The sequence below is a fragment of the Schistocerca serialis genome, chromosome 3 (assembly GCF_023864345.2).
Source record: "Schistocerca serialis cubense isolate TAMUIC-IGC-003099 chromosome 3, iqSchSeri2.2, whole genome shotgun sequence".
Classification (NCBI taxonomy): domain Eukaryota; kingdom Metazoa; phylum Arthropoda; class Insecta; order Orthoptera; family Acrididae; genus Schistocerca; species Schistocerca serialis.
Window position 1 is genome coordinate 763953294 of NC_064640.1, and position 17871 is coordinate 763971164.

A 17871-nucleotide genomic window follows, 5' to 3' on the forward strand; every position below is an offset into this window, starting at 1 on the left:
TTCCACAGACTATAGTTTCCGACATGGCCCACAATTCATGTCCGCAGAATTTCAGTCATTCTGCAAGGCCAATGGTATTCAACATCTGACGTCCGCGCCGTTTTCGCCACAGTCAAATGGTGCCGCTGAACGTTTGGTCAGGACTTTCGAGTCACAGATGTTGAAGTTGAAAGAGTCGCATTCTCGGGAGGACGTGTTATTGCTCTTTTTGTCCTCGTATCGCTCTCAGCCCCGAGATGGTCGCTCGCCGGCTGAGTTGCTCCACGGTCGCCCTCATCGAACCTTGATGTCTTTGCTACATCCGCCGCATCAGGTTCCTGTGCAGCGGCAGACACCTGCTTTTGCTCCAGGCGACGTTGCCTACTATCGTCACTATCGAGGTTCACGGCGTTGGCTCGAAGGGCGCATTCTTCGCTGCCTCGGCCGCACTATGTATCTGGCTTTGGGGGCCTCTGGTGAGGTGCGTCGGCATCTCAATGAGCTGCGCCTCTGTCGTCGCACAGGATCTGCCGCTCCCCATCTGCTTTCAGCAACAGAGCCGTCCGGTCAGCGCCTCAGCTCCAGGTGTTACCGACGTTGCCTTCCATTTGGCCCCATGGCGACGCGCCGCCGCCACCTATTCTCCCGCCGGCGACGCCCGCAGTGGACGTGTCGCTGCAACCGTCGGGCGCCTCCCTGGGTCACGCGCCACCGATCGCTTCCCGTGACCAGATGTCCTCCAACATGGAACTCTTGCCCGCTCCGGACCATATGTCGTCTTCGCCCGTCGGGTGCTCCGGCCCGATGGAGGTCGACCCTTCGGCCCCTCCTGTCTCTCTACGGGTGCATACACCTCATGTTGGCGTGCACCCTGGAGCAGGTTTTCAGGCGTTTCCTAGCTCCCCTCAGTCCGAATGGCAGGGTGCGGGTGGCACAGCCTCGCCTGTTGTTAGGCTGTGTTAGACTGTGGTTATGTGTGTACAAGTTGCATTCGTGTGAGTGCATGTGTCTGTCATCTATTTTGGACAAAGGCCTTGTTGTTCGAAAGCTTATTTTATGACAATCTTTTTGTCGTGCCTACCCATAACTTAGTATCTCTGCTACATGGTGAGTAGCAACTAGCCTTTTCATAACATTTTTCTTTCAGTATTTTATGTGCATCATTTTACCAGATTAATGGTTAATACATTGAAAGGAAATGTTTGTCAGCACAACTACTAAGAATGAAACAATTTCGATAGCATAATAAAAAATAAAATACTAGACTTCCTTCAGGCACTCTCTAGGCATTCAGTGAATGATGATTCATGACAGTTCAGGACTTTAATCTGTTTAGTGCCAGAATAGCAGTAAGCAAGCAATCACTGAAATTTTGAAATGAATTAATATAAAGCACAACAATGAAATAGAAACAGAATAAATGCTGCAGTACTTACCATTGTCCTTCTCATTTTTAATGGAAGTATTCTGCACGTTTTTTTCTTTTTCCAACTGTCCCACTTTGAACACATGCAGATACTGTTTGGACATGCAAGCTACAATATCCTCACACATTTCAACTTTCATTGGTGTGAAACACATTTCCAAACTTACTGGAGATTCTTCAAAATCTATAAATTTCTGTCTTGATATATCATGTGCCCTCACTTTGAAATAATAAAGCACCAAAGTTCTGTCAAGGACTACAATCAAATTTCCAGTTACCTGAAATAGTGTCAATAATTTGTTTTCAGTTTGTGAATATATATTACAACAAGCCACACTAAAACACAAAATAATTTTCATAGTGTAACTTATTTGTTACTGTGCATATTAAATGAAAAGGTGAAGCAACTACTTTAAAATACAATGGCAGACTGATGTATAGAGCTGAAAAATGAAAGAACTAATGTAATTTATTTTATATTTTTCATGGAAGATCCATAGCAGTATTTCAATGTTGCTCTGCTGCTTATGACACAGATATTGACTTAAGAGAAGAATATTTGTCAACAGATTTGAATAAGGGATAAAGCCATTCATCAAATCCACTGAGAAAAATGTTTTAAAACACAACAGAAACTTATTTCCTTCAGATCCCTATCTCTCTCATTCAAATGAATATTTATTCAGTGAAACTATCATTTTTTACAAAATTTAAATGTATGTAACACAGTAACTGAATCATTGATTTGAACACCACAGTTTCTTATGAGGAATGATACTATAGTATAGGAAGTACCACGTATTTGCCTTCCTCCAACCGATGATTCAACTGACTCAACTAGTTCTGGATGAAGCTTCACTTTTGCCTTAAATTAGAATCAGCTTTGTTGTGCAGATTAACTACACCAGGACCTGAAAGTCGTATTAAGTGGCAGAATGCAGTAATGAAATGTTACAGGCATGAGATACACAAGTGGAGAAACCATAAAAGTTAACTACATCTAAAACTCAGACAATATGGATGTACATGGCAGAGATGTCCATATCTTAACTGCAACAGTTTTTACAGAATACAGTGGAAACAAGTGAACCTGTGTGGACATATGTGTAGTGCTACATTGTGAATGTATAGAAGGCAAATAATATCATACTGTGGCACAAATACATTAATTCCACTAACATTTATAAAACAACTCATGCTTTGTGTCACATGACAGTTTAATATAAAGGCAGACATGGCATTTATGATTCCAAGAAACTTGAAAGAGTTTACTAACTACTTTTTATGGCATTATACAAAATAAATGCAATGGCCTCCTACATGTTAACAGAGTTCAGAGTAATACATTCCAAATTCTATCTTCGGGTAGACAAAGCTGATGAGAATGTTGTCAGAAGTGACAGGGACACACAGATATTCAATGAATCTCGTGGTGGAATACTGGCATTATGAAAATAATTGGTATGTCTGAAAACCTAAATAGAGAGACAGATGGAACAAAGAAGGAAGAAAGATTAGGCTTTAATATCTAACTGACAATGAGGTCAATCGAGACATGGTACAAGCTTGGATTGGGGAAGTAATTTGGCCATGTTCTTTCAAAGAAATCATCCCAGTGTCCTCTTTAACTGATTTTGCAAAATTAGTAGAAAAATAGTGTTGACAAAACAGTCTTCAAAATGTAAATAACATCCTTCTTAATTCTACAACAGTCCCGATGGAGGCAGATTACAAGAGATGTGAGCTTCCTGTGTGAGACTATCAGTTAAACAAGATATTTTATGTTAGTTTGGTTTATAATCAGTCTTGTAAACTGACATACGGCTGGGAGAGCAGTGTGCTGACCACACGCCCCTCCATATCCACATCCAGTGACATCTGTGGGCTGAGGACGACACGGTGGCCAGTCAGTACCGTTGGGCCTTCATGCGCTGTTCCAGCTGAATTTAGTTTAGTTTTTTGGTTTATAATGGATTAATACTTTTAATTATTTTAAAGTAAATCTCTTGTACATAAATCTAAGTGACATAAAATAGTATTGGCCCAAAAAGATGTACATCACATGAACATTTTAGCATCATTCCAATTATGTCACATAAAATAGTGGCCTCATGACCACTATAGATGGGAGCATGGCAGGTGGCCTAGTTTTAGCCCACAAAACTGAGCTGTAGAGACCATCTTAGTCTGCTGCATGGGTCAACCTGAGACAACAAGTGATTTAATAGCATGTGATCGGAGGCTCTGGGTCTGGGGATGACTAGCAGTCTGCAGTGTAAGACACTGGTGCCCACTAAAACCTAGTTAAAAAATTATAAGGACTTTTGAGTTTTTAACATGGAATTTCACCCGATAACCCAAAGTAGTGAATAAAAATTTCCAAATACAGTAAAACCCCTTTTTTACATTCCCACATTTTACATTTTCCCACTTTTTAAGTCAATTTTTGTCAGTCCCAACACAAGTCTTATTCTCACAATACAACACTTTCCCATCATTAATGATTCCATGTTACAACATTTACCACATTTTAAGTTTTCTTTGACATTATCGTGACCTTCAACACTGATTTTCATACAGATTTCTGCAAAAATTGCATTGTATTCCTGCTCAATGTCAGCCTTGGAACAAAGCAGAAAATGCAGCCTATATGCAAAGTTAATTATCATGTAATGTAGTGTTAGTACAGTAAGTAAGATTTTCATTGTCAGCATTTCGGATCATGGTCACCTGTTATAGGTTCGCAGTGTTTGGAAGAGTGGGAAAGTATGCTGAGTCACTGTCTTAATGATAATCACGATCTGATGATAGTGACTCTAGAAGCAACTGTCCTTCTGGTCATTGCATTGTATTACAACAGCTTTAATTTAATTTCACAGTCATTTATACAAATAAACACTACTTTTGAAGACGGACATCTCCATAATGAGCTTTTACAAATCGTTCTTGCTTTCACATGAAATAAGCTACTCTGTACCAGGCGCACAGTCTTAGGCTGGTACAAATTGATGTCAGACTTAAACATTCCTCCTTAAGATACTCCATATCATGACAAAAATTTCTGCCCTCTTTCTCATCTAGGAAGTCCATGAACTGAGTGCCCTCGTTGTCGGCAACAAACTTAGATTTCATGCCTACTATTTTCTGTTTACAAAGAAAGACTGCCAACTTTAGTGTTTTAATCAGTGTTGTGTTACAAGTTTTATTTATTATGATTTTATGATGATTATCAATAATAAGTCTTACATTAGAACACTAATATCTTTTTAATATGATTTCTGAAACAGTAGAGTTAGATTAGATTAGATTCAGTTTTCGTCCCATAGACCCCAAAAATGAGATGATTCTCATAGGTGTGGAACATGTCAGAAAGTGTAACATAAAACATTTGACTTACTACCCTGATCATTTGTCAGGAGATTGTCGAAATCGGTGAATACAATGTGCTAAACTGGAACAGCTAATATTTACAGAGTTAACACCCTGTCAGAATGAAACATTGTTATGCACTATTAATAAATTTATCATACACAAAATACCTAATCTTGACTGTTGTGACCAAGTGCTGTCAAAACTGAAATCGAACAGACATTTTTACTTAAGCTGGCTTAACAGTCTCTGTTAAGATATTTATCTATAGAGTAGAAGGAGTTGCCTATCAAAAAGTCTTTCAAACTCTGTTGAAACCGTGCTTTATCTGAAACCATGTTTTTAATGGTTGCTGGCAATTTATTGTAAATGTGTGTTCCTGAATATTGGACCCCTTTTTGGACCAAAATAAGTGATTTTAGGTCTTTATGTAGATTGTTTTTATTCCTAGTATTGATACTATGTATTGAGCTATTGGTTGGAAATAGAGATGTATTACTTGCAACAAATTTCATTAAGGAATAAATATACTGGGAAGCAGTGGTTAGAATACAAAGTTCCTTGAACAGGTTTCTACATGATGTTCTTGAATTTACACCACAAACGATTCTTATCACATGCTTTTGCACCCTAAAAACTTTTGCTTGGTTTGATGAGTTACCCCAGAATATGATCCTATATGACATAATAGAATGAAAGTAAGCAAAGTGTGCAAGTTTTTTTGTATTTATATCTCCTACATCTGACATCATTCTCACTGAAAATACAGACTTGTTTAGGCACTTAAGCAATTCTGTGGTATGCCCTTCCCAACTGAATTTATTACCGAGTTGTAATCGCAGAAATTAAACACTGTCAACCTCTTTGATCTGCATGTTTTCATAGGTTATACATATGCTGAAAGGAAATCTTTCACAGGTTCTGAGCTGCATATAGTGGGTCTTAAAGTTTAATGACAGTGAATTAGCTTTAAACCACTTATTAATGTCAGTGAAAATTTGATTACCAGCAATTTCTAAATCTGTACTTGACTTGCTACTTATTGGAATGTTTGTATCATCTGCAAACAAAACAAACTTAGCATCTGGCAATGTAGCACAAGAAAAAGCAATGGACCCAAGATGGAACCTTGAGGAACACCACATATTAATTAATTCCCAGTCAGATGAAGACTGACTGCTTACTGCACAGATATTTCACAACAACACTCTTTGTTTCCTATCAGATACATAAGACTGAAACCATTTCACAGCATTGCCAGTGACACCACAATATTCTAATTTACTTAAGAAAATGCTGTGGTTCACACAGTCGAAGGCTTTTGACAGGTCACTGAAAATGTCAGTAGCCTCTAATTTATTATCTAATGAATTAAGTACATTCTCACACTAAGTGTAAATAGCTTTCTCTATATCAGAACCCTTAAGTAATCCAAATTGTGACTTAGACAATATTGATGGTATCTCTTTATCCCCCTTCTTGTAAAGAGGCTTAACTTCAGCATATTTTAGCCAATCTGGAAATGTTCTGCTGATAAGAGATTGATTACACAAATAACTTAGAGAAAGAAAAGCAATTAACTGTCAGATTTTTTAAATAGGCTGAATTTAAGTTGTTTCAATTTCATATTTTGAACAGTATAATGAGAATGACAGTAAGAATAATGTATTCATTCTATCTTGCTGTGTTTCCTATGCTTTCCTGTATTTTACACTTACCTGCATTTTGCACTTTTTTGGGTCAATCTACTGAAATGTGTAAAAAGGGGGTTTTACTGTACCTTCTGTATTATCAAAAATACACATATCTCATCAACACTGTCCATTCTATCCAATAAAGTACAGTCTCACAGGAACATAAACAAATTAGGTATATAAGTGTCAGCTATACCTGGCAACAAGCAACTGCATTTGGGTCTCTTTTCAAAGGCAGTTCGATCATTTCCAATCCTCCTGAACTTATCTGTGCACTGCTTGGTGTTACCTGACCAGCAATTCTTGCACGCATTGGCTGCTGTAGAAATGTGCTGTCTGGGGGGTTATTAACTACGTCCCATTTACAGTAAATTCGTACATAGTTGGAGATTGTACCTTGGCGGTTTTGCTTGCGTTCAAGGGCTGCAATGTAGTCACCTGAAAATAAATAATATATAACTTAGAGTTATCATGTAGTGTTCAAAAAGTTCATTTCATCCTCATTTAAAACTGGTAAAAATAACAGAATACATTCAGAGGCATAACACAGAAGCATTCAGTAAGTGATGCAACTTTTTTTTTTCCCTCAGTCAATTTCGGTTGAAAAAAATGTGGAATTTGTTGTGAGAGATTGTGAAATATTCCTGCTTCAGCCCCTACAGTTTCATGAAGTTCTAATTGGTGATTGTGCTATACATAGCCTTGAAAATGGGGCCTGTAATGGAGGTGCATTCCAAGCAGAGAGCTGTCATTGAGTTTCTTTCGGTAGAAAACCAGAGCATCACAGATACTCATACGTACTTGCAGAATGCCTACAGAGACCTGACAGCAGACAAAAGCATTGTGAGTCATTGGGCAAGGCATGTGTCATCATCACAACAAGGTTGCGCAAACTTGTCTGATTTCTCACAAGCCAGCTGGCTGCAGACAGCTATGACTCCTGCAATGTTGGAATATACAGATACTCTCATTTGAGGATAAATTACAAACAAGCAACTTGCTGCTCAACTGGTAGTGCTGACACACTTGTCTACCAGTTTGGGTACTCAAAGGTGTGTGCCTGCTGGTTTCCTTGTCACCTAACAGAAGACCATAAAGAGCAATGGAGGACCATCTGTGGGGAATTGCTTGCATGTTATGCGACTGATCATCACAATTTTTTGTCAAACATCATCACAGGTGATGAAACATGGGTTCATCACTTCGAACCAGAAACAAAACGGCAATCCATGGAGTGGTGCCACATTGCCTCTCCTTCGAACAGAAAGTTCGAAGTCACACCCTCAGCTGATAAAGTCACTGTGATGGCCTTCTCTGTCTCTGAAGGGCGTTATTCTGTTTGCTGTCCTCCTTCATGGTGCAACAATCACCTCTGAAGTGTATTGTGCTACCATCAGGAAATTAAAGAAATGACTTCAGCATGTTTGTCATCACAAAAATGCAAACGGACTTCTCTTCTATGACAACGCAAGGTCTCACACATGTCTGTGCACCCAAGAGGAGCTCACAAAATTTCAATGGACTGTTCTTCCTCATCCACCCAACAGTCCACATCTCTCACCTTCTGACTTCTATCTGTTTGGTCCAATGAAGGATGGATGCCACGGGAACCAGTATATGGATAATGAGGAGGTTACTGATAAAGCAAGACATTAGCTCCAATGTCTACCAGTAGAGTGGTACTATACGGGCTCACAAGCACTCCCAGTAAGATGGCATAAGGCCATCGCATTTGAATGGAGGTTATGTTTAAAAACAGGGTTTTGTTTAGATTAGATTAGAGATTAGATTAGATTAGATTAATACTAGTTCCATGGATCATGAATACAATATTTCGTAATGATGTGGAACGAGTCAAATTTTCCAATACATGACATATTTAAGTTAATTTAACGACATAATTAAGTTAATATAACAACTTTTTTATTGTTTTTGTTTTTTTAAATTTTTTATAATTTTTTTGTTTTTTCTTTTTTTCTTGATTTATATCTAAAAATTCCTCTATGGAGTAGAAGGAGTTGTCATTCAGAAATTCTTTTAATTTCTTCTTAATTACTTTTTGGTTATCTGTCAGACTTTTGATACTATTTGGTAAGTGACCAAAGACTTTAGTGGCAGTATAATTCACCCCTTTCTGTGCCAAAGTTAGATTTAATCTTGAATAGTGAAGATCATCCTTTCTCCTAGTACTGTAGTTATGCACACTGCTATTACTTTTGAATTGGGTTTGGTTGTTAATAACAAATTTCATAAGAGAGTATATATACTGAGAAGCTACTGTGAATATCCCTAGATCCTTAAATAAATGTCTGCAGGATGATCTTGGGTGGACTCCAGCTATTATTCTCATTACACGCTTTTGTGCAATAAATACTTTATTCCTCAGTGATGAATTACCCCAAAATATGATGCCATATGCAAGCAATGAGTGGAGAATAATGTGGTATATTGGAATCCTGAATAAAACCAACCTGCTTTCAGAAAATAGATGTGTTGCATTACTTATTTAATATGTCTTGTATTTTTTCAATGCCTGAAGAAAAAGATAGCAGAACAGATAGACCAAAGTTTTCTGTAGTCATGAAATGAGTCACCATTCTGCACAGTTATGATAATGCTGTGGACTTACCCTGTTGGCATAAGTGTCACTGCCCCAACTGATGGCGGGTGCTCGATCTGGAAGCAGGTAGCTGGACCCCAGAGGGGGTGGAGGAGGGGGGGAGGGGGGAGGGGACCTTGGTATGCGGGTCAGTCTACCAGAGAGCAGACAGCCTGAACATCACATACAGACTGCCACAGAGAAAAGCACAAAATGTGATCAGTGTGAATGAACGAAACAACTAGCATGTGGAACAAAGAGCACAGCAAGAAGCAAAAGCCAGTTCTGTATTAGTCAACCTGAGCATGAGATCTGACTGGCCTGGCCTATCACTGCCGGCAAGTAAATACCTGGGTCAGCTGTTTGGCCCATATGGTACTTTGTGTGCACTGTCCATGATAGCTTTCTGCGTTGTTTGCCACAAGACCTACTCCACCTCATCTGCATTCATATGTATGTATGATGGTGGGGATACTAAATCCCCCCTCCCACCCCCCCCCCCCTCCTCCTGAAAAGGCCACATATGGCCAAAAATGGCTTGGTTTCTGCTAGGGCACCAAAACGGCAGAAGACTGTGGAGGTTGGCATAATGGCTAGTCTGACGACATCAGCAGGAGTGACAATTCATCTACGGGTGACTAAAGAAAGGAGGGCTCAGGTCCGAAGTCCATAGCCTCACCGTCAAGAATCATGGGAATGATTGCTGCTAGCTCCCTATTCTGGAGTGAAAGTAGTGCAGAGAGGGTGTTGGCAGAAGATGTGCATGCTGTGGCAATTGGTAGTCTCCTACTGGGCAAATGATGTGACTGATCCCATCGCTCAGCTAGCGTGGGGATGGCAGCATTAAAAGTCCAATGGGTCATGGATGCAGCTGATCTGAATGATTGGTTAGCTGACTGATATCCACCACAAACAAAAGCTTATCTTTCTGGTCCACCACTACACTCGGCAGTCACCGCTGCTGCTGGCTGAAAGACCATGCCCAAACAGCAGCCCCATATGGAAAATGCAGTGGGACGTGAAATTCCAGGGCCTGCAAATCAGCATGTAACAAATCTAAGAGGCACCGTGGCTGGTGCCATTGTAAATGTTCCACTCAACTGCACCCTCCGACTGTAGTCGTACAGTACATGGCTAGAAAGCTAGAAAGTACATCATCATGGGATGAGGTAGACATGGACTTCTTTGTTTGTGTCTTGAATGTTTGCATGAATCACTCCACCTCTGACTTAGAGGCCATGTGAAATTGGGTGATATTGAGATGCCGGATGCTTCTGTGAATGCAAAAAACCTTAAAATTTTCATGGCACAAATTGCCAATCATCATCAGATACGAGAGTCCATGGGGATCCCTTGATAGTGAAAACAAATAATAACTCACGAATAGTTGCTGTTGACATCACAGAGGGCAGACTGGCTATATATGGGAAATTGGACAATGCATCCACCACCAAAAACCACATGTTTCCCAAAACAAGGCCTGTAAAGTCAATGTGCACTCAGTCGCAACGGTGCTCTGGGACTGGCCAAGGGGAAGGGGAGAATTGATGCCCTGGTCAGCCTGATTCCCTGCACCGGTCACACTAGCCTCCACAAGATGTCCAGTGTCATGATCAATCGTCGACCAGTATGCTCATCATCATGTCAAAGTCTCTATATGAGACATAATCCAGTGCAACATAACAGCTGCAGTATGGGAGGACACAATCATGGAGGGACGACTTTTCAACAGCTTTGATCCCGCAAGACAAGCATGTGGAACTCCTGGACAAACTCAAGTCAATTTTGTAGTAGGAAAAATGTAAGTTACACCAAATCCACTCTTGCAGGGGCACACCTGTGCCATCCCATCTAGGTTGCGGAGATGTTTTTTTCAGAAAAGTGGGTCAGCAGCTATAGCGGCCCCAACTTCCCATCCAGTGAAAGAAAAAATCCAGCATCATCTGTTGCAAGGTATCGTCCAAAATGAAAATGAAAGCCTCCTGTTGATCAAACTCAGGATCAGGTACTGCTGGTGATTGCAATAGTGCATCTGCATTAGCATGCTGGATGGTGGGCCAGTAACAAATATCACAATAATAATTACTGAGAAAGAATGTCCACCCCTGCAATTGGTTGGCAGTCCTATCCAGTAGTTTAGACTGAGGGCCAAATAATGAAATCAGTGGCTTGTGGTTGGTGATGACTAGGAACATTGCTCCACACAAAAACATGTGCAATTTATTAGAAAATGATACCCAGTTCCTCCTTTTCCCCCCTGCGAAAAATTACTTTGCACTGCTAATAAAGTATCTTCGATGCATAAGCACTGGGCTACTTGGTGCCATCTGGATTCTGTTGTGATAGGACTGTACCAGCACCATACTGGGATGCGTCAGAGGCCAGAGTTAATGACTTACCCAGCATAAAATAAGGTGCACAGGAAGTGGACCACAAACACTGCTTGAGGGACTGAAAATGTCATTGACAGTCCACAGACCACACGAAGTTGATGCCCTTTTGGTGAAGCTGGTTAAGAGAATGGCAAATGTGCCCACCTTGGTTGGTTGGTTGGTTTGTTGGGGGAAGGAGACCAGACAGCGAGGTCATCGGTCTCATCAGATTAGGGAAGGATGAGGAAGGAAGTCGGCCGTGCCCTTTGAAAGGAACCATCCCGGCATTTGCCTGGAGCAAGTTAGGGAAATCACGGAAAACCTAAATCAGGATGGCCGGACGCGGGATTGAACCGTCATTCTCCCGAATGCGAGTCCAGTGTCTAACCACTGCGCCACCTCGCTCTGTGCCCACCTTGGGGAATAGCCTTAGGGTAATTAGAAATTTTGTCCAATAAGGACTGGAATTCCTTCAGGTTCTTGGGTACCAGCAGGCTGACAATGGCTTTGATGTGCTTGTCCAAACAGATGTCATCCTTGCCAAACATGATCCAAAGAATGCAGTTTTAGGGACAAAGAAACTACATTTTTCCAATTTCCAATGAAGGCTGTTGTCCAGAAGGCATTGGAAAACTTCCTGCAGATTTCATACATGTTCCTTTCGCATGGAGTCTGTGAACCAGATGTCATTAAAGTAGTTGACACAGCAGGGAATGTCCTTGATCAAATGCTCCAAATATATTTCATAAATTCCTGGGGCAGACAAAATTCAAAAGGGCAAGGAATGAAACTAGCGAAGTCCAAACCGATTTGCCCACTGAGCAGAAGGAGATATGGAAGGAGAGCAATACCAAAAGCATGAAAAATGTCATCATCAGGGATCACAACTCTTTGTCTTACTAGTACCCACCAAGGTCATCGTCAATGGCATCATCACACTGAGGCTCAGCGGAAGACCAGATCGCCTGGCCAGCCCCTTTGTGCACTGTGGACTGCTTACTATGTGTATCTAACTTCACCACCTGTCGATTGTCTGAAAGTAAATCCCTTGCTGCTGCTGTAAGTCCATGTGATTCAGCAATCTGGGTAACTTCAGTTAAAGAAGGGTGGGACAAGGCCATGGCCCTAGTCTGGACCTCACGGCTGTGTGCTCATTGGACCATCATGTCAGTAATTAATGAGTCCACATACATGGTGGTAGCACACTGGAGACAATTAATTGCACAGGAGACTTGGCAAGTCAGTGATCCAGGCTGTGAGTGACTGCCCTGGGCACTTGTGATACCGTTTAAATTGCAACTGTGCCACCACCGCATGCATTTGATATCCAAAATACTGTGTCAGAAACTGACAGAATCCTGAAATATCAGTTTCTTGGGCTCAGTAGAGGGTTTCAAATTTTGCACAGCAGTGTCAACAATATACCTTACCTGGCAGTGCAGCAAGAGTCAGTGCAGGTAATTCTGCCTTTCCATACACTCATCAAAACTGGCTAATGGTATGAGGGTGGTGGAAGAGGAGGCTTCTGTGCAGATCCCTGGCCTGCCACCAGTATGGTGTGAGAGTAGATCAATTCTGTATTCTGTTTGAGTAGCTTCTGCATTTGCTCCTGCTAAAGTTGATGCTGTTGCTTCTGGAGACACAACTGTTCCTGCCGGCATTGCTAAAATTTTGGGTCCGTGGTAGCCACCAATGAACACTATGAAAAAAAAAAAAAAATGAAATAAAAGTGTCACATGTGGAAAAACATCCTCATTCACCACTTTTGTTGGTACAGACATGACAATGCCCCAAAGCCATGCTGTCAGCACGAACACCACTATTCTAGCCAATGGTGTGTGCTCGACCTGAAAGCTGGTTCCAGGAGAAGAAGAAAAACTCAATATTCAGGTCAATCTATGGAGCAGCAGAGGGTCAGAACACTGCAAAGAGACTGGCACAGAGAAAACCACAAAACATGATCAGTGCGAATGACTGAAACAACTAGCACTTGGAACCAAGACCATGGCACACGGCTGCAGCCGCATTCGTGTTAGTTGACCAGAGCATAAGAATTGACTGGCCCAGTTTTTCACTGCCAACAAGAAAACATCTGTGTTGACAGTTATGCCCATACGACACTCTGTGACTGCCTTCTATCTTATGATGCTACTCTGCCGCGAGACCTCTACCAGCTCATCTACATCCATATGCATGTACACTGGCGGTGATATTAAACTCACCTTTTGTAAATGTAACACAAAATTTATTGGCTAGTGCATAAACACAAAAGAAATATCAACATGTTGGTGAGCTATCACTGTATAGTAGGTAATGGAAGGCACTAACGTGCCTCACCAGCTGCAGCTCCTTGAAATGGTGCTTACAATTTTCTCATTACATGTCCATAATATCAGAATCCTCACATAAATGTCCTTTATAATCATATGAATATTCTGAATTTCTTTTTTTTGAACCCATATAGTTCCAATTTTGTTTTTAAACCTAACAATCATGACTACTGAAGACAGAAGAATCCATAGTGAAAATGGTAAATGATGTTTTCCTTAAAGTATTAGCTAGTTTTGCACAAATTTATGATGGTCCCCTGGACATTACAAATGGTGGGACATGGTTTTATGATAGGGAGTGTAGTCACCACAAAAAGCAACACATGCTGTGCAATGTGCTCCCATGCTGGCAATAAAGTTAGTGTGGGGCTCTTGAGGTAGGGCATTCCCTTCCTCCTACAGTGGAGTTGACAACTGCTGGATGGTCAGTGCTACAACCAGATGTGCTACAATACGTCTCCCTATGCATCCCACATGTTCTCAATGGGGTTTCCATTGGGGGAAAGGGCAGGTTAGTCCACCTGCTGAATATGCTCTCATTCCAAGAGCTGCTCTTCTTGTACTGTTCAATACGGTCGTGTACTGTCATCCATAAAAATGAAGCCAGCACCAAACACATGGCTGAAAAGTTTCAAATAGGGAAGGAGTAGAGTGTCACAATAACATCAACCAGTAAGTGTACCACGTTCAAGGATTTGGAGGTGAGTACACTCATTCAATGAGCTCCTCCACCAGTGCCGTTTGATGCAGTCACACTCTGTCATCCCTTGGATAGGGTCAGGGTCAAATACACCCCTCAAATGACGCACATGTGGAAGGAGTACAGAGTCACAATAATGTCAACTGGTGAGTGTATCGTGTTCAAAAATTTGGAGGTCAGTGTGCCCATGCAACATTATGTATCCCCACACAATAACACCTCGATCACTAAAACGGTTATGTCTGACACTGTTCCTGGGTGTATTACTGTGTTCCCACCTCTCGCCGCATGAGGACATGTCTAGAATCACTGTCCACACTGAATTCTCTCTCATACAAGAAGAGCACGTGAGCTCACCCTCATTCGTCCAGTTCCTATGCTCTTGGCACCATCACAAAAGATGCTGCCAATGTGCGGGTGTCAATGGAACACAACATAATGCTCACTGGGCAAAGAAACCACCCCCATGCAGTTGCCATTTCACTGTGGAGCACAAGATTGCATGCTTGCAGTCCTGTTAAAAATGTAAACGTAGGCTTCTGTAGCCGTTGTCACAGTCAGTTAACAATACACCCTGAGGAAGGCGCCTTGCAACAGTGGCCGAAACGTCGGAATTTTACAGATGACAATACGGCCTCAAACCCAGAAGAATTTTATTAACTCTGTTAACTATGGTTGCAATTGCATCTGTTGTTTGATATGGGTCCCTTATTGCCTGTTGCACATCGTAGCAGTCATCTGCTTCTATAGGTGGCCATGGTTGACTACCTTCTTTCCTTCTGGCGGCAATGCCTATGGTTTGGAATGCTTCTATGCTCCCCATGAATGTGAAACAATGCTGTCAGCAATACCAAACTACTGGGCTACACTTGTCACACTTCACCCTTCTACCAGTTTCCTGATGATCCACCCCCATGTGAAGTCATCCAGATATTGTTTCCAGGCTGTGCTCTAATGAAGGACGCAATCATAGATCACCACAACTGCTTGCCGATAGACACACACTGTCTTTTCCCATTCCTTCAACTGCCTTGTGTTGCAGTGTAGCCCTGTTTGGTACTACAGTCATGCAGACCTCAAGCCATATGATTTTCAGCTTTCTGTGTATGACTCGGAATCTTCTGGCAACAGGCAACTGCACTTTCATTCATTTTCACTGAGTAGTTAATATATTATCGTACTTTATCTTTGTCATCCTAAAGGTTTTCAGAGCAGTGTTTTGCATATTTTGTGGTTCAACTCTAAAGGAGACAACTTACAGAGCACTAGTATGACCCATTCTTGAGTACTGCTCAAGTGTTCGGGCTCTCCAAGAGGTCAGCTTAAAGGAAGACATCAAGGCAATTCAAAGACGGGCTGATGGATTTGTTGCTGGTAGGTTCGATAGTATTATAGAGATGCTAAGCGATGTCAAATGGGAATCACCGGAGGGAAGATGGCATTCTTTTTGCAGAATAATATTGATAAAATTTAGAGAAAAGGGAGTTGCAGTTGACTGCAGAACGATCCCACTGCTGCCAATGTACATTTTGAGTAAGGGCCCTGATGATAAGAGAAATTAGGGCTCACACAGAGACACATAGCCAGTAGCTTTTCCCTCACTCTATTTGCAAGTGGAACAGGAAAATAAATGAGTAATAGTGATTCAAGGTACCCTCTGTCATGCACCTTACAGTGGCTTGAGGAGAATGTAAGTAGCTGTAGATAGTAATTAGAATTGTACATGAAGTTAAAAAATGTATATATTGCAGACATCTGTTTAAACAATTGAAAACATTAAACAGCACTGCCTTCTAGTGAATTTAACTTTTACACAGAAAAGAGTGCAACATTCAGCTATAGAAGTCTTCAATGATATGCCCATTGAAATAAAATGTCTGACAGTCAGTATAAGTGTATTCAAACAAATATTAAAGCTGTTTCTCAAACCTGTAATCTGCCAGGAGGTGTGTGTGTGTGTGTGTGTGTGTGTTCGTGTTCTATCTCTCTCTCTCTCTCTCTCTCTCTCTCTCTCTCTCTCTCTCTCTCTCTCAGCCTTTCTCTAATTGTCTCTTGTCTCTGTGCAACTGACAGGCTATGCATGGTAACATTTATGGTGAATATAATATATGATCTACAAGACATGGAAACTAACAAACTAATTAATTACATCAGGTGGTCACAAATACATGAATACAGCAGTATTTACTGGTCATGTAGTTATCCAATCCATGACTGATGATAAGAATATCAGGCCTACAATCTTATGCTGACAGTCAGTGACTCAAGGCATATTTACCGACAGTTTCAAATATGCCACATTGGCATCAGTATATCCAAATGGATATATGAAAATCACCTTCAATTACGTCCAAGAAAGTGTTTTACAATAAAAAACCTCATTCAGCCACACGGAGCAGTGTAACTGCTCTCTGTACAGCTTTTGTAAGGTATTCTTTTTGTGGAGAATTCCTTGCATGATGACAAAAAGTAAGTCCTGGCAGATAAAGAACAAAAACTATACTATTTGTATATTTTATGATCTTGTCAAAATCTTTTTCATTATCTGCACAGGTGTCACAATGCAACTTCACTATATGGTGAGTGCAGATACTTCATGGCCCAATGGTGGCTCAATAATAGCTGAAGAACAGAATCCCATGAGTATGGAATGAACTCGCCATCTGCTGCGAGCAGTGGAGCCCCCCCCCCCCCCCATCAGCAAGAGGGAGGGGGAGGAGGGTGGCAGGTCAAATTTCGTGAGCTCCACATCAGGAGGCGCGGGTGTGGGGTTCACTGTGGGCTGCTGCTGCTGCAAGTGCAAGCCCTCACACAAAATAACATTGTGACCCAACCAGCTGCCCATCACACCAGCAGACCACAGCAGTAATGCTCCAACAGGATGCTGGTTTAGCTGATTTGCATGATGGGTCAGCTGCTCCCTACCAACATCCACAACAAACAACTGCTGACCTTTGTGGTCCACCATGACAACTGGTAGCCACCCCCACTACAGCCCAAAGGACTGGGCCCAGACGGCAGCCCCCAGTAGGAAAACATGGCAGTCTATGGCAGTAAGTGGGATGTGACTCATTGTGCAGCAAGTCCAGGAGAAGCTGTGGCTAGCACCCATGCAAACATTCTGCTGCACTGCACCCATCGACTGGCGTTGCCCCGTATATGGCCAGAAAGCTTGACAATGCATCGTAATGGGAAGTGGCAGATATGGAACTTCTTCATTTGGGTCTTAAACTTATGCACAATGGACTCCATCTCTGAGTTAGAAGCCTGGTGAAATGGAGTGGTAGTCAGATGCTGGATACCACTGTGAACACAAAAGTCCTCAAACTCTTGTGACACAAATTGCTGAGTGTTGTCAGATACCATGGTCCTGGGGGATCCCTCAATGGCAAAAATAACCGA

At 41.6% G+C, this 17871-nt stretch overlaps 1 protein-coding gene across 1 annotated transcript in view; it reads right to left on the minus strand.

Moving 5' to 3' along the window:
* Positions 1-17871, minus strand: part of LOC126470607 (Hermansky-Pudlak syndrome 3 protein-like) — a 172789-nt gene that overhangs the window by 136509 nt on the left and 18409 nt on the right. The window contains exons 3-4 of the mRNA XM_050098560.1: positions 6665-6906; positions 1416-1683 (exon numbers count right to left, since the gene is read on the minus strand). Coding sequence (XP_049954517.1) covers positions 1416-1683; positions 6665-6906 — 510 coding nt within the window. The remainder of the gene's footprint in view (positions 1-1415; positions 1684-6664; positions 6907-17871) is intronic.